This window comes from Cicer arietinum, chromosome 2 (genome assembly GCF_000331145.2).
Source record: "Cicer arietinum cultivar CDC Frontier isolate Library 1 chromosome 2, Cicar.CDCFrontier_v2.0, whole genome shotgun sequence".
In the NCBI taxonomy this organism is placed as follows: Eukaryota; Viridiplantae; Streptophyta; class Magnoliopsida; order Fabales; family Fabaceae; genus Cicer; species Cicer arietinum.
Window position 1 is genome coordinate 1658313 of NC_021161.2, and position 15439 is coordinate 1673751.

At 27.8% G+C, this 15439-nt stretch overlaps 2 protein-coding genes across 3 annotated transcripts in view; one reads left to right on the plus strand and one right to left on the minus strand.

Annotated features, from left to right (window-relative positions):
- Nucleotides 1-1586: 1586 nt before the first annotated feature.
- LOC101509674 (uncharacterized) lies at nt 1587-5095 on the minus strand. Its single transcript, XM_004489318.4, has 5 exons — nt 4741-5095; nt 4303-4440; nt 3971-4068; nt 3718-3823; nt 1587-2221 (listed from the first exon to the last, which is right to left on the minus strand). Exons 2-5 carry the CDS (start codon nt 4358-4360, stop codon nt 2010-2012), a joined length of 474 nt encoding a protein of 157 aa, XP_004489375.1. The 5' UTR covers nt 4361-4440; nt 4741-5095; the 3' UTR covers nt 1587-2009.
- Nucleotides 5096-11066: 5971 nt separating this feature from the next.
- Nucleotides 11067-15439, plus strand: part of LOC101509997 (polyadenylation and cleavage factor homolog 4) — a 5803-nt gene continuing 1430 nt past the window's right edge. Inside the window, exons 1-6 of one of the 2 annotated variants that reach the window (XM_027331799.2) lie at nt 11067-11553; nt 12817-12918; nt 13005-13265; nt 13699-13786; nt 13889-15003; nt 15109-15436. In XM_027331799.2, the coding sequence (XP_027187600.1) occupies nt 11290-11553; nt 12817-12918; nt 13005-13265; nt 13699-13786; nt 13889-15003; nt 15109-15436 (2158 nt within the window). In that variant the 5' untranslated portion in view covers nt 11067-11289. Of the gene's footprint in view, nt 11554-12816; nt 12919-13004; nt 13266-13698; nt 15004-15108; nt 15437-15439 lie in introns of both variants that reach the window. The other variant, XM_004489319.4, reaches the window with a different exon arrangement.

Here is a 15439-nt window from a genome sequence, read left to right on the forward strand (position 1 = left end):
AAAGGTGGACAACCATTGTATTTTTTTTTAAGGATAACATTCTTAACCAACAAACACTATATGCTATTAATAGGTGAAAAGTCTAAACTAAAGGAAATCAATGTTAGACTTGAAAAATGAAATTATTGACAAGCATTAATTCTTCCACTTGACATGATCTTATTACCATTAATTTTTATGCCTTTTTTCTTTGCCACATCATTTGTCAAAGTATTTTGGCAATTTTCATGTCTTATTAGTTATAGCATGACTTTGTCAATGTATTTGTTTCCAAGCAAAAGAACATATATTAATAACAAGACAAATATTATTTCTCCATTTTATAGGATTCCTCTAATGTGAAAAATCTAATTAGTAAAGCAATCAATTTGCCAAAGACAATTCTATTTTATTTGAGTTTCATTATGCTTAGTCTCAGGCCATTTTTTTATGTTCTACTTCCATGAATTTTTAGAATGAATGAAAAATTAGTGGGGCAAAAGATATACTAATAAAATATAGACAAAAGGTGATTATAAGATTATTTTAAAAGTATGTTAGATACTAAATTTTAGATTCGATTTTTTCTATGTAGTTACTTTTGAAGTTCAACGATATAGATTCACACCATTTAAATAAAAAATATATAATTAAGACTGATCCAACAATAAGGCCACTAAAACAATAACTTTAGACTTTTATAAAAAATTAATTTTTTATTTAATAAAAAGTTTTGTTCTTAATATAAAAGCCTCATATTCTAACGTTTTTAAATCTAAAACTAATAAAATATTATTTAAAATTAATTGTGTGTTAGTAAATATTAAACTAATTGACTTAATTAATAATTAAAAAATAAATATTATATCAAGTCAATTGTATTAATTTAATAAATAATTTTTTTTATTTTATTGTGTTTAAAAAAATAATTTTTCATACTTTTTTAATAATTTTATTAAAATAGTATATAAATTCTAAAAAGTGTCGTAATAAAATTCATTTTAAGCCTATTTTCTTATGTCTTGGACCGGCTTTATGTGATAAGACAAAATAAGAAAATTCCCTATTAAATTTGAATTGCAAACCCACGAAGGAACATATCTTTTGGATTATTTTCTTTGACTCCATTATTTAAAAAAATCTCACAAAATACTCTAGTACTTTTGTTGTCTATTTCAACAACAATTTTATTTGCAATTTATCGTATCTTAATTTTATTAACTGTAATAAACTCTCATCACAATCAAGAGCATATACCCTAGCTACTTTTGTTGTGCTTGAATGTGGGGAGCCTCTAGTAGATATAATAAATATACTATTTTGTAAATTTTAAAAATTACACAACCAAAAACCAATATAAATAATTTTGCAATACGAAGATAACATTAAAGATTAGTGTAATACAATCATATTAAATTTTGTGTGTGTAATATTCGTCATCATTAATTTAACAAAAGGATTGTGTACCGTATGCATAACTTAATACATTATGCACATAGAAATAGCATATGTACCAATCGGAATTTCTTGTTTAACATCCCTCTTGGAAAATAAAATTCCACAAACCATCTAAATTTTCAAAAACATGAAGATAAATGATGAACACATTTCTTCAAGAATAATCAATTAATTACTAGCATATTGACCTTGTACAAATGAGGATCTTTTACTACATTTTTTCCTCCATGTCTTTCATTTAATCTACAAAATTGAGAATACAAGTTATATATTTAAGGACTAGATATAATTCACATAAAACCAAAGACTAGCACACAATCCAAATACCCTTTAATAACCACATTTTCATTGTTTTTTTCCCACCTTGTTGGCAAGTAATAGATTTTTCTCTAAGTGAAATAGGAAATACTAAACAACATAGAAATTTAAATAACTTGCTCTATTTAATTTCTTTCATTCCTTAGTATCCCTATATTAAGGGCATGCATATGATTTTTGCTATTAACATTGCTAAATGCACAAATCCATTTTCCATGCACCAACTTCAATTATGCCTTGACTTAAGCTTCTAATTAATGTTGAGCAATTGGTGTTGCTTCTCTCTCACTACACATAGCCTTTGACCTTGATGCTTTTGATTGTCTTGATGAAGATTTAGGAGAGGAAGTTGACTTTGTCTTTTTCCTCTTTGGCTTCTTAGGAACTTGATTAGTAACCTCAGCTGATGGAATATTACCTTGGTACATGATTGGTGTTGGTTGATTACTAGTTGGATCTTCAAAATCTGTTCAAAGAGCAATTAATCAAACAATGTGACAACCTAGTGATATCTAATTTACAATGACTCATTTCCTATTTGTGGCAAGGAATTTCGGACAATAAGTGTGAATATGGTATTTGGGAGAGTTAAATAAAAGGTTAAATATGTTTATAATTTTTATTTATTTTTTTTAGTTTATTACAAAAAATCGACTTTTTTAGATATAGTTGAATGTTTAAGAAGGAACATTTTTTTATATTAATTTAATCGTCAATGTAATTTTTTTTAATGATATTACTATATCACAATCATTTATGAATACAATTTTAGACATAATTACAAAAAACATCAAATATTTTTAATAATTTAATAATTGTAATTGATTAACGTGTAAATAAAATATATATGAATTAAATCATTCTTGTAGTTTAATAGTCGCTATTTGGTGTACCTACACGATAACTTAATTCAATAACTTATAATGTGTTGAAGGGAAAATGTGTATTTTGGTGAAAACAAATAAAAAATGGAAGGAAGGGGTGTAGGTAGCAATAAATATCTTTAAAAATGAAGTACAACTTTTGTACATAGCTTTCAATAGTCAGTGGTGACCCAAGGTTGAAAAGCACATGAAGCGCATGTTTTAGGGCCAAGTTGGTATTTTTTCCTCACCAAATAAGGAAATTATTGATTAATGCATTACTATTAGGACTGCAATTTTTTTTGTCCTTTTAAAATGGCACCTAAAAAAACATAAAGTTCTATCCAAACTATGACATCCAACTACAAGGTTATAATAACTACTCCAAAATTTAATACTACTATAGTAAAAGTCATTTTGTTAAAAATATTAAGGGGTATTATACCAAAAAAAAAAAAAAGTCAGACTCAAGTTGTCATCAAACTTCAGTAAATTATAAATCATCTTAAAAAATTTAAATTTAAATTTTAGTTGAAACTATTAATAATTATATTTTATTTATCAAAATGTATTTTATCGGAGAACAAGACACATAAGACTTTGTTGTTAAAAAAAAATACTTTAACTTGGTACACCAAAAAAGGGTGTAAATTGTAAAGCCAAGAGTAAGACTAGAGCCATTAGATTCCCTTCTTAATGGATGAGTTTGGTGGTGACAGAAGCATCAAACTCTTACCATGGAGGCAAAGAATCTACTACTTTGGTTTTACCTTTTGTTTTGGAAAGCTTCACAAGCTTACCTCGAACAAATTAAAGACACAATAATTAATCATATACTATATAGTTCCTTATTTACTTGTAAACCCGTGAATCACCCTTCTCTTATATTATTTATTTTTCAAGCTTGGGAGACTACAAGGTTTCACATGAAAACAAAACATCAAATAGTTAAATATTATAAGTTGTGATAATATATTTTTACCGGAAAATAGTTATGACATTTTATTCAATATAATGTTAGCAATATAATTAGGAACATAATGGTTGCTAAATAATATATGTCAAAACTAGAGAATTGGTTTTGAGAAATAAAGCATACCTTGATTGGACCTTGATGTGGTTGCAGCCATTGGATTAGGATCTCTTCGTTCACTTAAGCTACCAATTGATGTTGAAAAATCAGGTGCTGTTTTAAATTCATTCATCTACAAATTCAACAAAATAATACACAAAATGATGAAACATTTAATCCATGATTAATAGTTGCAAAATTAATAGATAATACAAAATATATTTTTTTTACAAAAGATTAATTAAACAAGTATATGTACACATGAATCAATGATACCTACCCAAGTGGGTCCATTCCCATTTGGACTATCCCATCCAATGTGAGCCACATGCTTAACTTCTGTTGGATACCCAATTTCCATGTCCTTCTCCTTCACAACTACAACAATCAAATTAATCAACAAAAAACACACACAAAAATTAATCAACAAAAAATAAATTTGTGTCTAATTCCCTAATTGCTAAATTTAATGATGGAATTAGAGTAGAATTTCACATTTTATCTCTTTAAATTTTTGTCATTAATTTAATATTTTCTAGCTAGTGATGAGAAAATAAAAATTGGAAAATCAATTAATACATTATGGGGTGTAATAGAGGATAGATAAATTACCAAAAATTTGGGTGATGTACTTGAAACCTTTGTAGATCCCTTTAATTTTGGTTGTCATGTTGGAATCACACACAAGCTCAATGGTGGCTATAGGGATGGGAAAATGTGGAAGCAAAAACCAAATGATGCTTTTGTTGCCTGTCACAAATTCACAATATGAATATGATTATTCTTTCAACATAAATAAATAAAATAATGAATAGTTAAATATTGTGTGATGCACAATATATTCTGAACTCAATAAAAGGGTAGAGTTCAATGCATGTGATTTAGGAGCAAACTTTCTTATATTAGTCAATGAAGAAGATTGGTATTTGATTATAAGAATACAAAGATGATTTAATTTATTGTCATATTAATGTCAACATTTTAGTTTCAAAGAAATTTGTATGATTAGAATTTCAAAAAAAAAAAAAAAAACAATAGGGAGAGGGGTACCTTGAAGAAGATTACGATTTTAAAGGAGCTAGAAATAACATTGAAATGAGGATGCTAGTTTTCCTTCAAATCCAATAGCCATTGTTTTTGGATCCATTTGTACATCATTATATGAAACTTCTTTCTAGAAGGAATGGTGTTTATCACAAATGCAAAAGCCTTTTTTTGATTTCCTTTTCTTATTTCATTTACAAGGGGAAAAAAATGAAATGAATGAAAGAATAAAGAGAAGGGTTTGTTTCTATGGAGGAGAAGGTGGAGGAGAAAAGAAGGGATCCACCAAAATATGAAAAACCAATCAACAAAGGGTGGAAAAAGAGAGAGAAATATTTTAGAATGCCAAGTGTGCAACTAATTAAATGAATTAATAATATATCAGGGTATAAGGATTAAGAGAAGAGTTGTCCATTATGTAGAATGTAGGAGGTTGAATTGAATACAATTAAATTGGGTCTCATACAATATAATTATTATTGTTCCATTTTAATTAATATATATATAAAAAAATAGATGACATATTTATTTTATAAAGTCTAACTCAAATTACAATATTGATATTGATATTGTTCGACATAATATCTTCTACAGTTATACGAGTTTAAGGAGTTTTACAAACAAAAAAAACTTTATGTACATGATTTTTTTTTTACTTTAAAGAGATTGAATTTCATAATTGTAAGAAAATTTATTTACACATATTAATTAGTGTTATCATGCGCATTAACATGCATGTAAGTCTTTTTTCTTAGTAGTTGTTTTTTTTTTTTTTATGTGTAAACCATCATTTTAATTATTAAAAGTATATGATACTATCATTTTAGTCTCTAATTTAATAAAAATCTAAATTAATTATTGAATCACCAAATAGTCAACTACTTTAGTCTTTGGCATTCTAATTATCATAGACTATTTTGACATTAAGTTGTATATTTCAAAAACTATTTTAACGATTCCATGACTAATTTGAATTTTTAATCGAGTCAGAGAAGTAATAACACCTTACATTTTCAATAACTAAAATTATGATTTACCATTTTTTTTATCTCTCTATCTAGAAACCACTCCTATATATATGTATGGATAATATTATAATATTGTTGATATTTCTCTTCGATGTTTAAAGTTACAAATATTGAAAGTTATGCTTGTCAAAATAATATATAAATTTTGTAAAAAAATAACTTTTATATAGTTATTTAAAAAATTCAATTATTTAATTGAAAAAAATTGAAAAAAAATTTAAATTAAATATCGCAAATACTAATACATGCCCTCAAGATACATATTAAATAATTTAAATGTATAAATTTTATCTTAGTACTTATGTTTTTACTCTTTCAAAGTTTAAACATTGATTTTTTTCAATAAATTTTTTATACTTTTGTTATTCTTAACACATGTTCTTAAGACACATATTAGAGTCAGCAGTCATGAGTGTAGTTAGCCACATTTAAACCGTTCAATTAATATTGTACGATTCATATTTAAAGTTTAAATTTTAGGTTTAAAATAATTAAAAATCAACCTTAAAATTTAGATTGTCTGATCTTGATCAAACAATTATAATGTACTAAGTGCAGTGTAATTAACTACAACCAATCCAACTTTGTGTTTATGTATCTATGTAGTGGTGGTGGTTAGTTGTTGAGTGACTAAAACGTCGAGTTCTCTTTTTGTTATTTTCTTTCTATTATGTCGGATGTATCAAATGTGTTTGTTGATTATGTGCATGCAAAATTTCAATTTAGTTAAAATTTATTTAAATATAAAATAATTTAAATTTATTCAAGATAATATTCACAAATTAATAGAAAAGAAAAAATATCATTAATCAAAGTGATATTAATTATCATTTTGTATATCTTCAAAGAGATATCAACTTCGTTCACTGAAACTATATTATTAAACATTTATCATTGAACTATGAATTAATTATAGTAATTAGTTGTAAGGCTATCACTAATATAATATACTGTAAATAATCAATAATGTATGAAACTAGAACTTTTATTGATCTCGGAATCAAATAAACAACAATTCATACCCCCACAATACAATATCAATTGGAAAGGAGAGAATAGTACTAAAAAATAATAAACTTGAAGCCATTATTATACTAGAGAGTATCAAAGGGAGAAAGATAATTTTCTTGAATTTTCTACACCCTAATTCTTGACAATCATTATCCTATTTATGCACAATCCAATATGTATTATTATTAGGGAATTTATCTCTTTTTCTCCTTCTAAATTACTTCCTTGATTTGTAGATCACTTGCCACGTGTCCCTTAAATTCATCCAATTCGACTTTTTCGATGTCTATATTCTCAATCATTAAATTAGTATGACAAAAATTTGACTAAAGTATTACTATATATTAGAGTATTCAAGGGTAGATTAGAGGATAGTTAATGAATCGGGGGCAAATTGATATACTAAAGTTTTGTATGATGAAAAATAGTTAAGAACCGATAAATTATGTAATAGTTTATAGTTGATGTCGATAAATTAATTAAAGACTTTGATAAATTTAATGAATTAATTAATTTTAAAATGTAAAATAACATAAAAGAATATTATTAATTAATGATAAATTTTATATTAATTCATATTTAAAATATAGTAAAGTTAATAATTTAGAAATTATTTTTAATAATTTAAAATTTATGAATCTGATATTTTTTTAATTATTCAACAAATTTACTTATTTTAAGTTATAATAAATAAATTATTTTAAATTATTTATTTTAAATTATTTACTGGTATAACTAATTTGTTTATTTTAAATCATCACAAATAAATTATAAATGATAAAAAAAATATTTTTAGTTAAAATAATAAAGATAAAATTAATTCAAAAAATGATAAGTTAGAAGCGCAAAAGTTCCTTAAAGTAGTAGCTTATAAAAAACATTATAAATTTATAATAAAATGAGTGTTACTAGACATATCTTATAATTTATAAACTAACTTATTTATCTTGTCAAATTATACTCCAAATAAGAGTGTTATAAAAATAAAGGTAATTAAATTTAAAATATATATACAAGATAGATAAATTATCATAATATTTTAAAAATGACAATTATTGAGAGCTTAGATTGCTAGAATTACAAATATGACTTATGTCAAGGTCACACAAAATATGATAATTGTTGATTTTTTTTTTAAAGTAGTAATCAATATTATTAGTATTTTATTTTGAGTGAGATCAAACATGCAATCTTCTTATTATTTTACTTTATAACTTTTCCACATAACACCAAATTAACTTCATATTCTGGATAATTGTTTGACATTTTGCTTCCAATAGTACTATTATTGGTAAGCATGAACTTTTATTACAAGAATATATATATATATATATATATATATATTGAAAATGCACCAATATGTTGGTGAGAAAATTCCTTTGCTTTGTTGGCATATATATATGATAGAAATATGGTTGGATGCACGTTTTCAATTGTGCTTTGGAATGGAGACATAGCCAAATATGGTTCTCATTCTCATGATGAAAATATGCCACGTTGCCAACTGAAAATCTTTGATACTGTCCATTGAAATGGTTATTCATTTGGTATGCTTGAAAAGTTTTTCTTGCCAAAATATGCTTGAAAAGTTATAATATAGATTTATTAATGTTGGATTGAATGCATTATATCACCACTCTGCAGGCTTACAGCTTCCAAAACAAGATGTCAAACGAATTATGTTGAATTCCACCGTATAAACACTAGAGCTTAATTTCTATCTATTAAATGATTTTATAAGCAGAAAAAAAGATATTATTTACAATTTAATGATTGTATTTGATTCATAATATAAAATATCTTTATATTTGTCATATATATATAATTTAAATTTTAGATAGAGTAAATATATAAACCTTAAATTAATGTTATTAAAAATCTCCTATTTTTACTTTTTGTATTGATATATTAAACTAATTTTTTAATTTAGGTATTTTTTATTTTATTTTACTTAAAATTGTAAGAAATTTATATATAATTACAAGATCTTGAATTTGAATCCGAATATAGTATTTAACTTAACAATATTAATATTTATTAGTTAAGTTAAAATTTACAGATATTTTTTAATCTATTTCTATTATGAGAAAATAAACCTTATAAAAATTAAATTAATTAATTAATTACTTGCGTTAACTAATGTGTGTACCCGAATGTGATGTACTAAGGTATTTTTTACTTGTAAAATAATTTATAAATATATTTAAAAGTATTTTAATTTCTTTATGATAAATGTTAATTTTTTACACACTTAATAGTTTATATAATAATTTAAAAATTGTAACTTTTATAATAAGTAATGAAAATTTCAAAATTTTAACATAAATTAATTTGTGCAATGTATATATTTTTTTAATACGTAACGTATATATGCATATAATCACTTAAATGCTTATAAATAACAATATACAATTAATTAATTGAGTATGTTTGCTTATACAAAATAAAAAGTAATTGAGCATGCAATAATTTATAAATAACTTTTGTTAATCATACTTATTGGCTATACAAGTTTATTTATTAATTTTTAATTTAATACGCTATATAAGTCTTTTGTTAAGTGTACTTAACAAGTCTTATTTTTGTTAATTGTACTTGTTGGCTATACAAGATCTAAAAATTGTATTAGTTGTTTTCTTTAACCAAAGCTCGTAATTTATTAATTATATCTTGTTATTCAATCATGTAACTTTGATTTTTTTTCTTCTAAAAAAACTATTGGTTTCTCTTAAATCTTGTAATTCTATAAATTCCTTCAAAATCTTAAAAGTCTTTGGATTATAAGTCCATTACAATTTTAGTTATAAATCTTGATCGTAAAAAATCTTTTAAAATTCGTCGAAAAATGTATACAATCCTTTATAATCTTTTAAAATCTTAAAGAATATTTTTTGTCAAAATAATATTTTAAAATCTTAATTCAATACAATCTTTAAAAAAAAATTAATACACTATATAGTCTTATTGTAACTCTTAATTAGTACTATTTTTAAATTAATTATTTTATTTTATCAACAGTTTCTATCAAAAATCATAATATGATATTAGAGCATTCTAATTTCTAATAAGTGGCAAACACCTCCTTCTTCGTACAATTTATTTAGGGATGTCAACTTTTAGTAAATCTTGCGATAATTATTACATCGAGAGGGGAACAAGGATAGGGAAGATGAGGAGAATAATATTTCCTAAAATATTTTGAATATAAGAATTTCACGTGATAGAGATTGACAAAAAGATTATCATGACGTTAATGGAGACTTCATAAAAGGTCATTATCATGACGTTAATGGAGACTTCATAAAAGGTCACACAGTGATTTAAGTCAAACATGATTGACTTTGAAATTCTTATGTTTATGCTTCTGGAAGAAAGATACATCATATTGGTATAAATTGTATCAAAAATCCTTATAAATCATCATTCTATAGTCTCATACCTACGTGATCTCAGGATCCCGTTCATTCTAATATAATTCAATTCATTCATATGTCTATTTGTTTATAAGAAGTGTGTCATAAGCTATTCAATGAACATGTCTTATATCCCAACGATCACTCAATATCTTTGGCAACCAAATAAGTGTAGAGAAAGAAAACTTCACACCCACACACAAAAGATAAACTACAAATCAATGATCAACTTGAGATAAACTATAACAAATACATGTACCTTTCATATATATATATATATATATATATATATATATATGTTAACTTCAAGAATATGGAGGTGATGAGTTACTTCAATTAATAACTCAATTAAACGATGAATTTTATTAATCTAACTGTTGATCACTGACCTAAATATATTAATGATTAAACACACAAAATTTTATAAGAATTCGAAACTTGTAACTATATAATCTAATCATCGATGTTTACATATATTTTTAAAAACTTATATGTTTGTTTGAAATTATTTAATAAAGTGTCATGTAGTTTTAAAAATTTATTAGAATTTGTGAAGTTGATCTATTTATTAACGACTTATAATTTAATGGTTGAATTAATAAAATTTATCGTTCCCTATGTTTTTCTTTTATTTATAGTGAAATATTATGTTTTTTTTCCCAAAATAAAATTAGAAAATCATATATTAAAGATTTTATTTTTAACAATAAGTTAATATTCATTCAAACAATAAATTTTTCTTTGACTAAATTCAAACAATATATTTAAAGAATATTTTCAATTATATGCTATAATAGTGCCAAAAAAAATTAAATGTTATCGTAAAAAGAAAAAGATATTTTATTAAAAGATATTGTATTAAAAGAAAAAAATCGTATCTACTTCATCACTAACAAAATAACATGCAGGGTTTGTGTCTCATACATAGAATGAAAATTCAATTTTATGAGAACTCAGAATAAAATCTCATAAACCAAACCAAAGTTAAAAATTAAAACAAGCGCCGATTTTCAGATGTTACTGTCCGCACAAATCAAAATCCCTATGTTACAATTTCCCCCAAATTCAAAACCCTAACCCTAACAATAATTTTTGGCCACAACATGAGCAATGAGATCGGACAGAAACCTCCACCGTCAATACTCGTTGGCAGATTCAAGGCTCTGTTGAAGCAACGTGAAGATGATCCAAGGCTTAGAAATTCACAACCTCCTTCAACTGAAGAAATTGTTCAGATTTACGAATTGTTATTGTCGGAACTCACGTGTAATGTGAAACCTATCATCACTGATCTCACTATCATTGCTGAACAACATAGGGAACATGCTAAAGGAATCGCTTATGCTATTTGCGCTCGTATTCTTGAGGTTTTCTTTGTTCCTTTGTAATATTCAATACCATTCCGATCAAAAGCTATCGTTGTTTCAATTCTTGCAACTTCAATTGTTATCTATTTCATTACTCTTACTTTTAATTTTTAATTTTACGAATTTAGTTTCTTGCGCTTAGATAGTGAATAGTCTCGATTTTTTTTTCATGGGTTTCACAATTCTGGCGATTATTTGGAATTTTTTAATTTAAAGGAATAGTTTTGACCATATTAAAATATTAGTACCTTATAACAAATAACAAATGGTAAAATTTAGAGATTCAAGTAAGTATAGACACTTCAACAGTGAACAAGTTTGAGCACTTAAAACTCGATTTCAAGAACGTATAAAAGTGAAGTAGTCAGTGTTACCAATGGTGGGTGAACAAAAGTTGTCGAATAATTATTAATTATTGATGTTCGTGGCCTATGGTGGATATAATAGGCATTGCGGCCGATGGTGGTTGGTACAAATTCTGCCATGGTAACAATTTGACAATACTGGACATACTATAATATATTTAATTTTAAAGGATTCAGGCAGGTCTGTCATCTAAGGAGGGAGGTCTGTTCAAGTTGGTATACATTATACCAAATCCTCACAGCTTTTCATTTCTGTGAGTTTTTGTGTGTATGTGTGTGTTATATGAGTTACATGTTTGAGCTAGCTCATAGTTTCAAAATGAATGAGAATGAGCAAGGCTGCAATTGACTGTTTAACAAATTCTTGAATTTTATTAGGCCTCGACAGACAACATACAACTTAGTCGAATCTTTTTGAGGCAGACTAATTAAAAACTGTTTTATTATAATACTATGCATCTTCTTTTTTAAGTATATATGGGCATAGTTTTCTGATGTCAATGGGAAATCTCCAGTTTGATTATTGGCAAAAGTGATATAGGGACTTTTACTAAACTATTGTGTCTTAACCTAACCATGTGTCAATTTTGATTTTAGAGTTTAACATCAGTAATCTGTCCTCTGAAAATGGTAACTATGTAAGAATTGTTTAAAGACTTCGGTAAATAAATGTGCTCTAAAGTATTTTATAGTTGTTCTAAAAGCACAATTCATCAGGCAAAATGATGTCATGACATGCTATTGAGGTTAATGAATGGAGAGTAACCTCTTTTTCTTTTCAATGATTTTATTTTCCATTTTAGTTGATAGTGTATAGTAGAAAACTAGTATCTCTATTATTATTCGAATCTCTGCTCTTTGCATAGTTCTCCAATTGTTTGAAGCTATCCTTTTCCAGGTGTCAGCAGATCAAAAGCTTCCTTCACTCTATCTCCTGGACAGTATTGTGAAGAATGTTGGCCAGGAATATGTTCGATACTTCTCCTTACGTCTACCCGAAGTAGGTCAATGCGAGTTGAATTATAAATTTAATTCCTAAATGATTTTATTTTGTTATTGAAACTTGTAGTTCTATTGTCTCCCAAGGTTTTCTGCGAGGCATACAGACAAGTTCAACCAAGTTTGCATTCTGCTATGCGACATCTCTTTGGTACCTGGTCAAAAGTCTTCCCTCCCTCCGTCTTACAGAAGATTGAAGTGCAATTGCAATTTTCTCAAGCAGTTAATAATCAACCATCCAGTGTTAATTCCCTCAGGGCTTCTGAATCTCCTCGACCAATTCATGGGATACATGTTAACCCAAAATACATAAGACAGATGGAACGCTCTACTTCAATTATGGATGGTGTAAGTTTTTTTTTTCTTTTTCAAATCTGTACTCTTTATAAACTATTGTGGATGAGACTGCAGCACATTCACTTGCAGATTTAATAAGGATGTCTTTGGCATCGATAATTTGCATGCATTCGGAAAGAAAAAAAGAACTGTTTACATGTAACCAGAACCCAATGTAACTTTTGTAGAAAATACCTTTATTTTGTGCAATTACTCAGGATCTCTCTCAGCGATTTTATTTTTTTTAATTTTCTGTATTTAAATATTTTTAATTTTCTTTGAGGCAGTCGATGACATATTAGATACTTTTATTTCCATGTATCCAATTTTCACTCTGTTCTATGAGAAATATTATATTGTATGTATAAGTATCGTCTGGAAACAAAGAGATCCTGCAAACTACTGTAAGATGCATTCTGACAGTCTGTTGGTTTCATCCTCACAGGTTGGAGGTGAAAGGTTAGACTCAACAGGAACTGTAGGAAATGCAAATTTTGGCCTTGTAGGTAGTAAGATTCATCAATTTGTGCCAGGTAGAGTAGAAAGATCCTCTTCACCATCAAGAATTGGACTTGATAGGCATATGCCCTCATATATGGATGAATATGTAGCTGAAAATTCTGCTGTCAGGACAGTTGAGAGGGAATCTTCTCATCTTGCTGTTGATCATGGACTAGCTAAAGGATTAGGTAGGGAAGAAGAGTTGGGTGAGTGGCCGCGGAAGCAGTTTTCTGGTGATGGTCGGAAGAGGTTTCAAGCTTCTATGACATACAATCTTAGTAATGGACAACTGCGTCAAAATCCAAGAGCTCTAATTGATGCCTATGGTAGTGACAAAAGCCAAGAAACTTCTAGCAGTAAGCCTTTGTTAGTTGAACGGATGGGTAGAAATGGTATTGATAAGGGTTTGACAACATCGTGGCAGAATACTGAAGAGGAGGAGTTTGATTGGGAAGATATGAGTCCAACACTAGTAGACCATAGTAGGAATAGTGGTATCCTGCAATCAACTATTGGTTTCTCCTCAGAAAAGCCTGTTACTGTTGCAACCAGTGCAACTTCTTCGGTGTCAAGGATGTTTCCTGGTCTCAAGTCTAATATTGAGTACCGTCCACCAGTCTTGCCGGCAACTTTCGAAGCAAGACACTCTCTAAATATGCACGGTCTTCGCCCTCCCAGCTTAAATCCTGTATTTCCATTGAAGAATCCTGTTAGGAATCCATTTGAATCAATAAATGCTAATGGTAACATTGTGAGTCATGGTCTAATTAGACCTTTTCCTATACATGAACAATCGTTGCATAGTGTTGAGAACAATGACATCAGTAAAAGAAACCTGCATCAGTTACCTAATCAGCTAGGTGGTCTGATTTCATCTAACCCGCCAAACAGTGGACCAACACCACAATTACAGTTTTTTCCATCTCAGGATCCAGCTGCATCACAATTTACTTATAGGAGCTCTTTGCAAGGACATGGTGCTGCTATTAGTACCCCCATGCCAAATGCACGACCTGTTATGCCACTCCCTTTGCCAGGCCAGAGAATCGCAAACAACTCTTTACATTTCCAGGGGGGAGCTTTGCGACCTTTACCTCCAACCGGCCCACATGCTCCATCCCAGATGTTACCTCATCCCAATCCTAGTCCTTTTGTGTCAAGCCAACAGCCAAGTGTTGGATATTCTAATTTGATTAGTTCACTCATGGCCCAAGGTGTAATCTCATTGGCTAATCAAGCCCCTACACAGGTAACTAAATCTATCATAAGTTAATTTTTTATATTCCCATTTTCCTTCCATTTTTTATTTGATTTCGGACAAATTTTGTAATTAAAATATGTTATATGTTTGTAGGATTTTGTTGGAATTGAGTTTGATCCGGATATTCTGAAGGTTCGTCATGAATCTGCAGTCAGTAGCTTATATGGTGATCTTCCTAGACAGTGCACAACTTGTGGTCTCCGATTCAAATCCCAAGATGAGCACAGCAGTCACATGGATTGGCATGTGACTAAGAATCGTATGTCTAAAAACCGTAAACAGAAGCCCTCTCGCAAGTGGTTTGTGAGTGAGAGCATGTGGCTTAGTGGTGCAGAGGCATTGGGAACTGAATCAGCTCCAGGATTTTTGCCAACCGAAACCACTGAGGAAAAGAAAGAAGATGAAGAGTTGGCAGTTCCTGCTG

Bases quoted from the DNA above. Each gene is read 5' to 3' on its own strand.
- LOC101509674 (XM_004489318.4), bottom strand. From the start codon at position 4,360: ATGACAACCAAAATTAAAGGGATCTACAAAGGTTTCAAGTACATCACC. The intron at 4,069-4,302 runs GTAATTTATCTA...TGATTGTTGTAG, and splicing joins GTACATCACCCAAATTTTTG to TTGTGAAGGAGAAGGACATG. The intron at 3,824-3,970 runs GTAGGTATCATT...TTGAATTTGTAG, and splicing joins ATGGGAATGGACCCACTTGG to ATGAATGAATTTAAAACAGC.